Source organism: Abramis brama (genome assembly GCF_963993115.1).
Source record: "Abramis brama genome assembly, chromosome: 11".
Classification (NCBI taxonomy): Eukaryota; Metazoa; Chordata; class Actinopteri; order Cypriniformes; family Leuciscidae; genus Abramis; species Abramis brama.
The window spans coordinates 9,396,914-9,410,970 of record NC_139973.1 but is presented as its reverse complement, the minus strand read 5'-3'; the positions used below and the strand labels follow the sequence as shown (position 1 = coordinate 9,410,970).

The 14,057-nt window shown below is 36.4% G+C and overlaps 3 protein-coding genes across 4 annotated transcripts; 1 reads left to right on the top strand and 2 right to left on the bottom strand.

Annotated features, from left to right (window-relative positions):
* Positions 1–378: 378 nt before the first annotated feature.
* Positions 379–2,860, bottom strand: avpr2b.1 (arginine vasopressin receptor 2b, tandem duplicate, 1). 2 transcript variants are annotated; one of them, XM_084128707.1, is made up of 3 exons: positions 2,739–2,860; positions 1,792–2,651; positions 379–1,078 (listed from the first exon to the last, which is right to left on the bottom strand). In XM_084128707.1, the coding sequence occupies exons 2-3, from the start codon at positions 2,633–2,635 to the stop codon at positions 873–875; spliced, it is 1,050 nt and encodes a 349-aa protein (XP_083984833.1). In that variant the 5' UTR covers positions 2,636–2,651; positions 2,739–2,860; the 3' UTR covers positions 379–872. The 2 variants fall into 2 exon arrangements, with proteins under 2 accessions (XP_083984833.1, XP_083984832.1); XM_084128706.1 differs by having other exon boundaries at positions 1,792–2,801.
* A 994-nt stretch (positions 2,861–3,854) lies between these two features.
* On the bottom strand, positions 3,855–10,249 carry trnt1 (tRNA nucleotidyl transferase, CCA-adding, 1). Its single transcript, XM_084128705.1, has 9 exons — positions 9,894–10,249; positions 9,338–9,466; positions 9,113–9,259; positions 8,562–8,755; positions 8,242–8,380; positions 7,988–8,114; positions 7,669–7,862; positions 6,085–6,338; positions 3,855–4,797 (listed from the first exon to the last, which is right to left on the bottom strand). Exons 3-9 carry the CDS (start codon positions 9,249–9,251, stop codon positions 4,549–4,551), a joined length of 1,296 nt encoding a protein of 431 aa, XP_083984831.1. The 5' UTR covers positions 9,252–9,259; positions 9,338–9,466; positions 9,894–10,249; the 3' UTR covers positions 3,855–4,548.
* Positions 10,250–10,299: 50 nt separating this feature from the next.
* On the top strand, positions 10,300–13,196 carry arl6ip5a (ADP-ribosylation factor-like 6 interacting protein 5a). Its single transcript, XM_084128708.1, has 3 exons — positions 10,300–10,549; positions 11,665–11,882; positions 12,112–13,196. Exons 1-3 carry the CDS (start codon positions 10,371–10,373, stop codon positions 12,297–12,299), a joined length of 585 nt encoding a protein of 194 aa, XP_083984834.1. The 5' UTR covers positions 10,300–10,370; the 3' UTR covers positions 12,300–13,196.
* The last annotated feature ends 861 nt before the right edge of the window (positions 13,197–14,057 follow it).

The window sequence follows — 14,057 nt, the reverse complement described above, 5'->3', positions numbered from 1 at the left end:
TGAAATAATACCGTTATTTGTTCATGCTCTTTTTAAAGTCATCATGAAATCAAAATAGACAATTCTTTGTTATTGGATATTGCAGTATTTAGTATAAATTATTTATCCGTGCAAATCATTATTTTTATGCCCTTTATACTCATACTTTAATTTGAGGGTCAGACCACACATAGTCAAAATAGTCTTATCAGCTGAAATAGTTATTCATGCACTTTTATTCAAACTCTAACCTGTTAGTCATACCTTTGTTTCTCTCCACACATTTCTTTTGTTAGTCTACATTGAGGCTTAATGTAAAACATACTTACCTTTTTAAAAATGACCATATCATGTATACCTCATGTTAGAACTGATTTCAATCCCAAATATTTCATTTTTCAAAGCACTTTATTGACAACAGTGAGAATGTACTGTACAGGCATTTTCATAACATCACCCACCACACTAATAGTCTAATAGATGTTTTTCTCGATATTTAAAGACACTATATTTTGTACATTATTTTGATTGTGATCAGGACAGCACACACTGTGAGCAATTTATTTTCCTGCTTGTTATGTACAGTTAAAAGAAATGATAAAAGGAGGGAAAGGTAAGTGGGGGTGAAATTGTAGTTAAACATTGTTTGAAATGCTTCAGTACGTGGAGACTCCACAATGAGTCTAGTGGGTTTCATTTTTTTCTTTACATAATTGTACTGTGCTAGTACTATGGTACAGTGATGGTGTCAGATGGTAAAATCATGGTACTTTGATATTTACTGAACACTCAGCACATTAATGTACAATTTACATGGTACTTCAAAGAATACTAATAATGTCCAAAATCATGTTTGTCCAATGAACAACATATTTGTTAGTGTTGTTTCTTTTTCACTGTGTGTCAGAGTTTTTAAAGCTCAAAAACAGAGAGCTGACCATCATAGTCTCCTCAGGCAGCGGCACCTTCATGTCTGTGTGTTTCATGCACAGGAGAGTTCCCAACAGTGTGGGGAACTTCACAGTGAAAAGCAGGTAGATGCATGGATTGGCAACACTGTTCAGACTGGCTAGCAACATGAGGATGGTGAAGATTGCAGCTGAAAAATAAAATTGATAATATTATTGGTTAGATACAAGAAATTACATTGGATAACATTCTCAATAAATGCCCTTAAACATGATTTAGCAGTGCTGTGTGTTACATGTAGGGGAGAGTGTGGAGTGTATGGGGTAAGTTGGAACATCTTCCTAAACCAATTAAAAAGTTACAAGTGGTGACATCTCCGTAAGTATCTCCACAAATTTAAACAATTTTAATGTGAGAAATCAAAATATCATGTCATTATATTCAGATGATGCCCACTCTGAATCTGCCAAATGTTCTATATATTGTAATCATTACGATCACAACTAATAATTCCTTTAATGAGCTCATTGTTTCTGCTTAATATGTACATGATGTTAGCTAACTACATGATTTGTATTACCTTTGAACTCTATATTTTATATGGACAAAATTAAATTATGTAAAATTGCTTTGAGACGATCTGTATTGCAATACGATCTGTATTGTGAAAAGTGCTATTAAATAAACGTGAAATGTATTGATAATATAATAAAGTCTATAAATGTTATTAAAAACATTTGGCTAATATTGTGAAATAGCCTACCATTGTTATATTTTTATTTTAATATATTTTAAAATATTAATTTCTTTGATGGCAAAGCTGAATTTTAAGATAGATAGATAGATAGATAGATAGATAGATAGATAGATAGATAGATAGATAGATAGATAGATTTCTCTTACTCTCAGTCGGAGCGTCGGCGTCCCACACAGACCACAGCTGCACGGTGAAGAACGGAGCCCAGCACACGGCGTAGGCGAGCACGATCACCACTGTCATCTTCACGGTCTTAATCCGAGACTTGGACACAAACACCACGTTGCTGGCCCTGGAGGAAAGAGAGTTCGGGTGTCCATCACCTTCCTGCGGCTGCTGTTGCTGTTGCTGCAGCGTCTTCAGGTACAGGTTGATCTGGAGCGCGCGGCAGATGCGCACCTGGCACACCGTCACAGTTACGATGGGCACCAGAAATATCACCAGTGTCGTCCACGTCACGTACGCTTTCGGTCCCCACGGCTGAATAAACTCTGCCCAGCAGTCGTAGACACCCGGGGCGATTTGAACCCTGGAGAAAATAAACAGTTGCGGGACGCTGAAGACAAACGACACAAGCCACGCGACGCACACGGGCAGGTTCCAGCGCGCGCGCCTCCTCTGGAAAGTCACCATGGGGTTGCAGATCGCCTGATAACGGTCCACCGTCATCACAACTATCATGTAAGTGGAGGCGAACATGCCGACGATCTGTAGATACTTGACCAAACGACATACGAGGTCAGGACCGATGAAACGGTCAGTTATGTCCCACATCAGCTGAGGGCACACCTGGAAGAAAGCGACCATCAGGTCTGCCAAGCAGAGATGGGTCACAAACACACGCATCCTGGACACCTGCTGTCTCTTCCTCCACAGAACCAGCAGCAGACCGAAGTTCAGAGTTGATGCGCAGAGAAAGATGACGCTCAGCACCGCGATCTCGATTTGAGCCAAACGCTCGTTCCGGGGTTCATTTCCGGTGACTTCCATCTCCAAAGTTAAATTGCTTAAGTTTAATGTGAAGAGAGACATTATCTTAATATTTGTAGAGTCTTAAAAATAATTAAAGTTCAGAACCTGCAGTCCAACTAACCCTGTGCACACAAGACTGTCAGTATATTCACGCGTCTGCGCATCTTTAGTGTGTGCGCGTGAGTGAAGACTTGGTTTTATACGTGGGTCTGCTGGATGGCGGGTGGGTCCTTCACCTTCATTCAAAACTACTCATGATGGCACACAAAATGGCATTCAGAAACCTACATGTTGAAAATATGAAGTATGAGTTTTTTAGACAAAGACACTCACTCTTAGACAGTTTCACTTTATAAATAAGTCTTGAAAATATATCAACTCTGATTCGACTCTTGGTTTCCATGCAGTTTGCCAAAAAATATCACTGAAAAACAGTACAGATTCATGTAAAAACAAAAAACCTCCAGAGACTAAACCATATAAAATATGTGAGAAATGTAATAATTCCCATTTATTTATATTGTATTATTTCTATTGTGTTTAGGGTAAAATTTCTGCTGCATAAATACAAAATAAATAAAGACGACTTTATGGAAGGTGCAAATAACTACAAGTATAAATAGTAGCCTTCTTAATCAATATCATCATACCTTTTTGTTATGCATGATTCTCAAACCCTTGCACTGGTAAAATGGGTTTTTCAGTCTAGTAATTGAGATCCAAAACAACTAATAACCAAAAACAAACTTTGTCTGTAATATAATAAATTAAAAACATAATTTGACTGTGAAAATCAATCTTCAATTTCGAGTAAACTTTGACAAGCTACAATAAAGTTTTTCTGGTTTGCTGTTTTTTAAAGTGTTGATATTTTTTTCTGTGGGGGGTCAAATTTGTGAGGCCTTTCCAAAACACATCTAGGGTGTAACTTTGCATGCATATTCATGACCCTAAATGAAAAACATTCACTACATTTCAAAAATAGTTTAACCAGTGTTTCAAGCTGTAGAAATTTGAATAGGGGTCAAATTGATCCCAACACAGATATACCGGTAGACACGATTAACCGGCAGAAATTTGTCAACCGGTAGAGATTTTGGACTATAGGTTGCTGTGTTACGGAGTCACGAAAGCTTATTGTGCGTTAAGTATTGTGGTTTAAAAAAATATATATATATATCAAACCATTACAGATTACCATCCATTGGACTTAAAGCAAGACGCCACGACACTGTAATACGTAATGTGTGCTACTTTATTTCAAAGTAAACACCTGGAGAGTTGGTTACATAACCATCTAATAACTATGAACTGTTGACAAAAGGAATATAATTTTTCCTCAAAACGAAACCATGGCTACGGCTTCATATATGAGAAGATGTCATCTCTGCAGGAGAGCTAAATTACTTCCTTTACTATAATAATTACACCACGTCACTCTTCTTGAAAGGGACAAATCCCACATCAAAAAACAAATTCAAAATTAAATTGTATTGTGTCATTCAATTTAGATGCATCCTTGTTCAACCCAATTATATTAATGAATAAATTAATGATATTATGTCAAAGTAAATCACCATTTATAAAAGGAAAATGATAGGGAAGTGTTTATGATGTTTAGCATTCTAAATCTCACGATGTTCGCTTTGATACTCCAAGACATTTTCTGCATCCCGAAAACATAGCCATTACAAATTCCAAAGATAGCAGCCATAGATATTCCTCAGCTTTTGGTAGCATTGTATCTGCAAAGCCACAGGACAAAATAAAAAGCGTTTATAAGTGCCCCATACAGACCTGATGGTCCCTCCAACACACTCTTCGTTGACACTATGGAGGTGCACCTTCTGTACACAGACTCATAATGCATTATTGAACATGCATGCAGAGACAGTAGCACTTCTGACACTATTGCATTTCCTTTTCTGACATTAGGATCTGCTGAGGGTGGCCAGAAGTTCCTCTTTGCTCATCTGATAGCGGCTCTTCTTCCACATGTCCCTGAGCTCCTGAAGGATGGTGCCAATCTCTTTACCCGAGGTAATGCCCAGCTTGCGTAGGTCATGCCCATTCACTGGGAAGCGGGGGATGGACCACCTTCTCAGCTCATCTAAAAGTTTCTTTTCTCCTTGATACTTCAGAAGCTCCAGTACTTTACTCTGCGAGTCTGGCTCTCGAGACTGCAATGAAAAAATAAAAAGATATATTTATAATGTAAGGGATAATACATGGCTAGCTGTCCATTACTTGATTTTGTGGAGGCAAATAACCGCCCGAAGCAAAGCTTAAAGCTGTTATTGATGTTTGAAGCTCAATATTTGACTGGAAGGGTAAAATTGATTGTTATTTCCATCAATTACAGCTCGTTAAATCTAGCATTCTGCCTGCTTTGAATCAGACACAGAGGTAAAGTAGTGCATAAGATTACATTTATTTGAATGAATTACAGCATTTATTTGAATTAATTATCAAAAGAGGAGGTTGCGTACATGCGTCTGTTCAGTGTCTCTCTCTCTATTAACAATGAAGCTGTGAGTTTAATTACTTCAGAATAGCGATGCCAGCTGAGAAATATAATGAAGCAATTCAGTAGCCAAGCTATTTTATTAATAAAAGTCACGGGCAGCGTTGATAAGTTTCTGTGCTCCTGAATGTTTCTGTGTGTGCAGCGTGATCTCCACTCTCTGTGTGCGAGTGACGTTCTGTATGTGTGTGTGCGCTTCAATGAAAACAGCGCATTAATATAGACCGGTGATTAAACGGACTTGGAACTTCCTGAGCATTAAATGGTTTTATTACACACCTTCCAGCCAATCAGAATAGAGTATTCAGACAGACCATGATATAAAAATATATAATATATATGTTTTTTTTTTTTGTTTTTTTTTAATAAGTAAAAACTATATAATGTGGAAATAAAGATGAGGGGAAAAAAGCATTGTTATTGTTAACTAAAGCTATGAAAAATCCTTAAAATAAATACATTTATATATAAAAAATAAAATAAAATAAAAAATAATATAAATATATAATATATATATATATATATATATATATATATATATATATATATATATATATATATATATAAATGATCACTAAAATTACTAAAACAAACACAAAACTAAATAGAAATAATATAAAAAATTACTAAAAATTAAAAGCTAATTAAAAATATTAATGAATAATATAATAGTATAACAAAACAATTAATGTATAAAAAATCTGAAATGAAATACACAAGTAAAACTGTAGTAAGCAGAATATCACTGGGCCTTTGAAAAAATCCATATAATTTTTTAGAATGAGTCAATGATTATGGCGATAAAGTGTGTCTTCCTACTGTTTGATTGACACATACATTTTTTTAATGTAAAAATGCTTTAAATTAATTAAATCAATGTATAACAACAGATTTTTGCTGTAGTAAACATTAGAGAGGGAGCCCAGGGAGGAAATGTACATACATCAATTATGAAATCTGTGTACGGTTTCATGCTGTCGTGTTGATCCTGTCCCTTAACGAGATCTCGTCTGTGTTTGACCAGGAAGAGGCCCAGGTTTTTCTCTTCTCTGGACAGCTTCAGTCGCAGATCCAGTTTCTCCACATCCTCCTGGCTTCGGAACAGAGCAGCCAGGATAGTCATGGGTTTAGGAGAGCTGTTGTGAGCCCTCTGCCAGACCTGCTTCATCTCTCCAACACTGCCATCTGCTGGAAGACCTGCAGGGAAACACACAGTAAGTCAGAATATTTGCAAAAAAAATATTTAAAATTTGTATATATTAATCTATTGTATTTTCTAAATATATATATTTTTTATTTTGATGGCAGCTAGACACTAGACTAGACTTGGGACAGAGGCAAAATAAAAGTGGAAAGCTTATAGAAAATCCAAGTGGGTGTTCTCTTTTGAAACGGTCCACAATAACTAAGTGAATTTGTAATAGGTGAGGGTATCGTGACTGAGTGTAAAAGGAGCTTCTTAGTCTTTGCAAAGATAGGTCATGGCTCATCACTTTGTGCCAAATATCATGAGAAAATTGTCAAACAATTCAAAAATCACATTTCTCAATGCAAGACTGCAAAGAATTTAGGTCTTTCACCATCTACCATACATAATATTGTGAAAAGACTTAGGGAATCCAGGGAAATCTTAGTACATGTAGGGCAAGGCAGGAAACCGCTGTTGAATGTGCATGACCTTTGAGCCCCCAGATGGCATTGCATGAGAAACCATCATGCTACTCTGTTTAATACAGCCACATGGGCTTGGGAGTTCTTTGGAAAACCGTTTTCACTTAACACAGTCTGACGCTGCATCAAGTAATGCCACTTGAATCTCTGTTATGCAAGGAGAAATCAATACATCAGTTCTATGCAGAGATGCCGACGAGTTATCTGGGCCCGAGCTCATCTCTGATGATCCAAAACACAGTGGAAATGTGTACTGCGGTCAGATGAATCCACGTTTCAGCTTGTTTTTGGGAAAAATGGACATTGAGTTCTCAGTCCCAATGATGAAAGGAACCATTCAGACTTTCATCAGCAGGTACAAAAGCAAACATCTGGGGGTGCATCAGTGCAAATGACTTGCATGTGTGTGAAGGTACCACTGACGTGGAGGCATATATTGGGATTGTGCAGAGACATTTAATGGCATCAAGATGACATCTTTCCTGGGAAGCAAGACAATGCAAGGCCTCATTCAGCATGTGCTACAACAGAGTGGTTTCTAGACACTCTACACTGTAGAAGGGTTGTGCTCGACTGCCTGCAGTCCAGATCTGCCTCTTATTGAAAATGTATGACCCATCATGAAAAGGAGAATGAAGACCATGGACTGTTGAGCAGTCTTGTGACAGGTGAGATTGGGCAAAAAAATCCACTTGCAAAACTGCAACAATTAGTATCCTCAACTCCAAACTATTAAAAAGTGTAAATAAAAGGAAAGATGTTCTGCTGCCATCAAAATCAAAATCTGATTATATTAACAAAATAAAATTAAGTTTACACAATTCCTAACAAATCTCTCTATTTCTCAGTTTCTCACCTGTGTACTGGGCTAGGCCTGACTCATAGACAAGCTCCAGCAGGTGACCAGCATGGTTTCCAACCAGCATCTTCTTCAGCTCCACCCAGATCCTCTCACCTGAGATAACAGCCAATCCTTTGGCATTCTCTCTTATTGCCTCCAGAGTCTCAGGTTCATGTTGCCCAGGCTCGGCTGCCACTCGCCCATAGAATCTACAGAACAAAGACCGAAGATTTAAAGATAAACTCTATCATAATTTATTCACCTTCATGTCATTCCAAACATGTATTTTGTTCTAGCTACTTTCGGTCAAAATACTGTAACGGTGCATAATTACCTGAAATATCTCAAAATTCGAAGGTAGTCCTCTTGGATCCGTAGTGAGGCACTGCCGACAAACCTTACTTTCCTGTTCTTGAGGTCCTCATATCCTTTGAAATAATCATATAGAGTCCCATCCAGCCCTGTAAAACATAATGTTAATGATTCCAAATCCTGTGAAAGTCAACATCAAATTAATGAGAAATCCATTCATTAAATTGCGAGGCTCATTCAGGTGAAATGTCTCGTTAGGAAGTCCTTCTGTTTTACCAAGAAACATGGAGTTGATGGTGAGATCTCTGCGCTCTGCATCCTTCTGCCAGTCAGTGGTAAACTCCACCTCTGCGTGCCGCCCATCCGTCTGCACATCCACTCGCAAAGTGGTCACTTCAAAGTTCTCGTTGTGAAGCTATATAATGTATAAAGTGGCATGTTTCAGTTTGTAGTCATAACTTCGACATTATGTGGAAAATTCTCACAAACCAAAATAGATCACCTAAACCCACTACAAAAATTTAATAACTGTGTAAGAGGTTTAGAAAGACGTAAAATGTTTGAGGAATATATATATATAAAATTCTTCACCTTACCCTGGCAGTAATGGTCCCGTGTTTCTCTCCTTTATTGTTTATCATCCTGACTCCTGCTGTCTGGAACATGCTCTTCATTTCCTCTGGAGTGGCTGTGGTGGCAAAATCTACATCTTCGGGCCGGTTTCCTGACAGAAGGTCCCGCACCGCCCCTCCTGCAATCCTCAGCTCAAACTGGTTCTTTTCAAATATTTCTATATATTGTAAATAATAAATACAATGTTTTTTGACATGTTCCTTGGTAAGGAGGAAAAGTAAACAGCATTGAACATGAAAATGGTAACCATTCAAAAGTTTTGACATGTGACCCCTGACTGAATGTACCTTATAACATGCAAAATAGTTTTGTTTTGGTGACTTTATCATTCTAAAATGTGAAAATACTATTAACAGAGAATGAGTAGGAGTGTCCAAACTTCTCGCTAGTACTGTGTAACGTTATATCAAAGTGAGAATGGTAAAGTGGGCATATCATAACTGTACCACCACTGCAGTTTAAAAAAAAGAAAAGAAAGAAAGGGTGATGATGGCGTAAGATAAAGTGAGCTTACCAGCAAGGCCAACGAGCCCGTCGGTAAATAGAGACTCGAACTCTTTAGTTTTCAGTTGCATTGTGATCAATGATCTGTGACTCCACGTGAGATGAACTCGGTTGATAAACCTGGGGCTAAGAAATAATTTAGCCCACATCGGTGAACCTAAAGACAACAAAGTCAGTTACTAAAGGGAACAATAAATCTATCAAACGTAACATAAAATACTTCATATTTATTCACCTGAGGAAAACAACAGATGCTATTTTAGCATATCGGTAGTTTTACTTCCACCGCAGGCAGCCATGGCAGATATTCGTAAGGGGGCGTGGTCATGCTACACAACATTTCCGGAATATATACGTCATGAAACTACCAACCAATGAAAATGGTTTATTTGCTTTTTTTCATGCTCAATGAACATATCAGTATGAACAATATTATTATAATATTATTGTTCAATATATGAACAATATTTTTCAACATGCTGTCTTTAGTTTTATAAAATATTTTTTTTGAATGTTTTAATAAAATTGTGTTTATTCATGTTTATCAGTCAAGTCCCAGGTTCACCACACACACAAAAAAAAAATAGTTTAACTTAACTTTGTATTGAGCATATAAAGTTAACAGGGGATACATCAAAGATCACTTAAGATAACAAGTTAAGACACTTGAATTGAAGCAAGGCAGGCACTAACATATATTTGCAAACAAGATCAGGGATAGTCTACTAAAAAATAAAGTAATTAACAGAAACATCTAAAGCAATTTAAAAAAAAAAAAGAAAAGCTGTCACCATAAGGAGATTATCAGGAGGTAACCCTTGTGAAACCATTTTCTTTTCATCAGTATTAGCGGCTTTTTTTGTTGAACGATGAACAGAGACTTTAAATCAATAACGTTACACCACAAATTGTTATCTTGTGCTCGCTCACTCGTGGTTTCTCGGTTTATTACGAAACTAAAGATTCCTGGTTCAGACTTAGTTCAAATTCTTCATTTAACTTAAAAGATCCGACTCAAGAGAATCGTTCGTTCACGAATTGAACAGGTTACTAGCTAATTAAATCAGGCAATAAATAACCGTAAACTGTATGCGATGAGCATGACAATAAAAATCAATGTCTGATGATTGCATTAAGTCCTAAATTCAAACATGATGGTTTGTTTACATTTGAAGTAACCGCCCATTTAAAGCCAAAGCGCATCGCGAGAGTGAGGAAGTGCATAAGCTGTGAGCAGCTGCCAGTGTATCCGGTGTTATTCGGTTTTAATGGCTAAAGTGGAGATCGCCCCTTTGAGAGGCTGGGATGATTTCTATCCAGGCTCGGAGCGCTTCGCCAAACCAGACACGCGAGATTTGGCAAAATGGAACAACAGAGTGGTCAGCAACCTCCTCTATTATCAAACAAACTATCTGGTGGTGGCAATCATTGTATTCATGCTTGTAGGGTAAGTCCAGTTGTCTTATTGGTTAATTTGATCATGCATTCACAATATGGTATTTAACTGTAAACAGAGATTTCTAACTATTAGACTATCATAACTATTTCAAGCATTTAATTCTAACGTGTCTTGGACATATCAACAAATATCGCATTACAGAAAGTATCGCGAGAAGTTATACCCACTGTTAAAACTGTAAATTCAGCTTTAAATGAGCATACATGCATGTAACTTATGTTCTGATAAACTTGACTTTAAATGCGTTTTAAAAATGGTAGCCTGCTATGATAATACCGATTTTTGTTTGGATATGTGCCATCTTGGAGATAACATATGCTACATGAAATTTGCAATCTTTCAGTCCCTTGATATTATAATTTGAAACCACCGTTATACCTTGGTACACTACGTTACTGTACTTTTTGAAAGGAAATTTCATGTTGTGCTGAAAAAAAATAAGCTACGTTAATTCGTTAAACTTTAAAAAGTTTTTTTTTTTTTTTTTTTTTTCTGTCCAAATTAGAACATGAAGTAATTTCTTCCTAAATATAGTTCGTGGATTGTTACTGATATGTGGGCAGCTGTGTTTGTAGGATGAATGCCAGTGTAATGTCTGGGAGATTATGGTTTGGCTCTAATATTATAACTAGTTGCTAAGACTGAACAATATTTAAGGTGTAATCACATGACACTGACCATGAGCAAATGACATTATTTAACAATGTAGATACTCATTTCACAGTCATAAAGTGGATGTTTATTTTCATATTTTAAAGTTCAGTTTATTATTTAACTGACAAGTTTATTCGTTGTTTTATTTATTTTCAGACCAACATGGAAATGCCTCCTTTTGTTAGCAATATTTTGTGTTTACACTTTATAGCCATTAGGTGTCACCATTGACACATGCTTGTATTCTCACAAAGCTAGAAGGCAGGACAAATGCAATTGAGCTTTTTGTGAGAACTAAGGGAATATTAAATGTGTAGGCCTACAATGCTTATTTTTAAGAAGACATTGAAGCATTAGTTGAAAAAGTAACTGAACTGAAAATAACACAACTGAACACCACAATTTTGGCCTCAATAACGTCCTGTCACCGTTCAATCCTCTGTCCACAGGTTGATGAACCCCGTGAGCATGGTCACAGGTGCAGTAGTGGTCACTTCTGTCTTCATTGGCTCTGTGTGGGCAGGGGAGAACAAGGCAATCATTAAAAATTTCAAGAAGGAGAACCCTACCTTGTTTGTTTTCCTGGTGATGGTCGTGAGCTACTTCCTTATGTCACTCTTCGGTGGAGTTATGGTATTCCTGCTTGGAATCAAACTCCCACTTCTGTGTAAGTTTCTTAAGAAATGTATCATTACCATAGATCTATTGTTAGCGAAAATGAAAGGAGGAAAAAAAATAAATCTAAGAAATTAGATGGAATGCATTAGGCATGCCTAAGTCTTGAAAAGAAAAAAAATCATAACATAGCAGTTTATTACAAACTATGTCATTTAAAAGTTTTTGACATGCCACCTTGCATCTGGAGGTTTAAAGTGCTCTGTCATTTTTCGTTTCAGTGATTTTTGCACATGCATCGCTTCGCCTACGGAACATGAAAAACAAACTGGAGAATAAGATGGAGAGCGCTGGACTCAAGAAATCACCCATGGGAATCATACTTGAAGCACTGGGTCAACAAGAAGAGAACCTCAGTAAAATTCAAGACATTCTGGAGAGCAAACTGAAGGATGATCTCAGTCGATAGTGCCTCTCTGTGTTTCTCACCAATGCATGAAGGAACTGCTTTCAGCTGGTACAATTTGTGAAATCCTCTCTGTTTCTTCCAACATGCATAATTGGCAAAAAGAAAAAGTTTTTTTTTTTTTTTCTCAGTGTTTTTCTGTAAAGGGATGAACAAATTTTATTGAAAAAAGAGTCTTTGTTTACGTCTCATGTCAAATGTAAGGGGGTGCAATTCAACTGGTTTTTCAAAGGTTCTTTGTTCTTTTTTTCTTTTCTTTCTGTAACCTGTTGGGTAATGTGTCATAAGTGCTTATTGAAAGTGTTAGTATTTTTTCTTTCAAAATACATTCATTCTTACATTAAGAAAATTCGAAGTATTACAAAACAAGATATCATCAGGTTTATAAGATCTAATATCTCCAATTTTCCTGCAGTGTGATGATGATAACTGGAATTATATGAATAAAAGATTGCATGGTCTGGACTAAAATTAATGGCGACTGTAATGTGTTATGAGCTATAATTAATAATTTGTTGTTGATGTGAACTTTATTGAACACTGATGTCTTTTAATATATTACTGTTGCAGATGTGTTGTAAAAGCAATAAGCAATTTGAGTTCTGCATTACAATGATTTTACCATAGGAAATGGGCTTTAAGACACTCCGTTTTTTGTGTGTGTGTGTGTGTGTGTGTGTTTATCATGGCTAAGAATGTCCTTTACACTTGGAATATTACTGTAATGTACAGCCTTTCATGGCTCATTGTTTTGTTGTCACCTATAAGGTAAAATAAGTCATAGTTGAATTTAGTGTGATGCTATCCTCCAAAATCTATGCAAAAAGGGTTAATAAAGTCACATTTTGGTACCATCATGTGTTTTATTTTAAATAAAGTTTGATTTACATTGAAATCAGATTAATTGCTGTGGTTTGTCTGTTTCTTTTAATGCCATGCTAGCTTCTGACTATTTTCATTTAAAAATGGTAAACTATATCAGATTTTTAAAATCTATTTTTCTAAAATTATATTTGGTTTGTAAATGTTGTGTAACATTTTTTAAAAATAAATAAAATGCCTTCCAAAGTGTTGACTGAATAAAAAAGGTGTCTCACTGTATGAAACCCAGCACAATCTAATAAAACATGCTTCAGGGATAAGGACAACAATTTCGAAAAAAGAACATGTTGGTGAATCTAATAACTTGCTTCCTAAACTTGTGTCATCCTGGAATGGCCTATATTTAGCAAAAGGTATAAACAATCTTGTCGAATCGATTTAAAAATGATGAAAACTTTCCCAACATTTGGAAAAGGATGTGATTAAAGATGCACTCAGCAATTGTATTGTTTATGTTGTGCTGGTTTCTGAAATGCACTTTTCACGATCAGCCATAATCAATTTGTTCCAAAATCAAAAGTTTTGAAAATAGTGGGGTTCAGTGATGAAGCTGGCAGAGGTGGACAGTAACAAAGTGCATTTACTTGAGTACTGTACTTAAGTACACTTTTTGAGTAGCCTATCTGTACTTGAGTATTATTTTTTCTGTAAACTTTTTACTTTAACTTCACAACATTTGAAAGACAAATATCATACTTTTTACTCCACTACATTTCTGTCAAGGTCCTTGAGTAGAAAGTAGTAACGTCAGTCGGGATGATTTTGGTTGCAAGGGGTTGCATTTTGGTTGGAAATGAAAGTCGGCTTCACGTCAGAACCCGACGTCGGATTGACGTTTGTTGGAAATGAAAGTCGGGTTGACGTCGAACCGATTTTCAT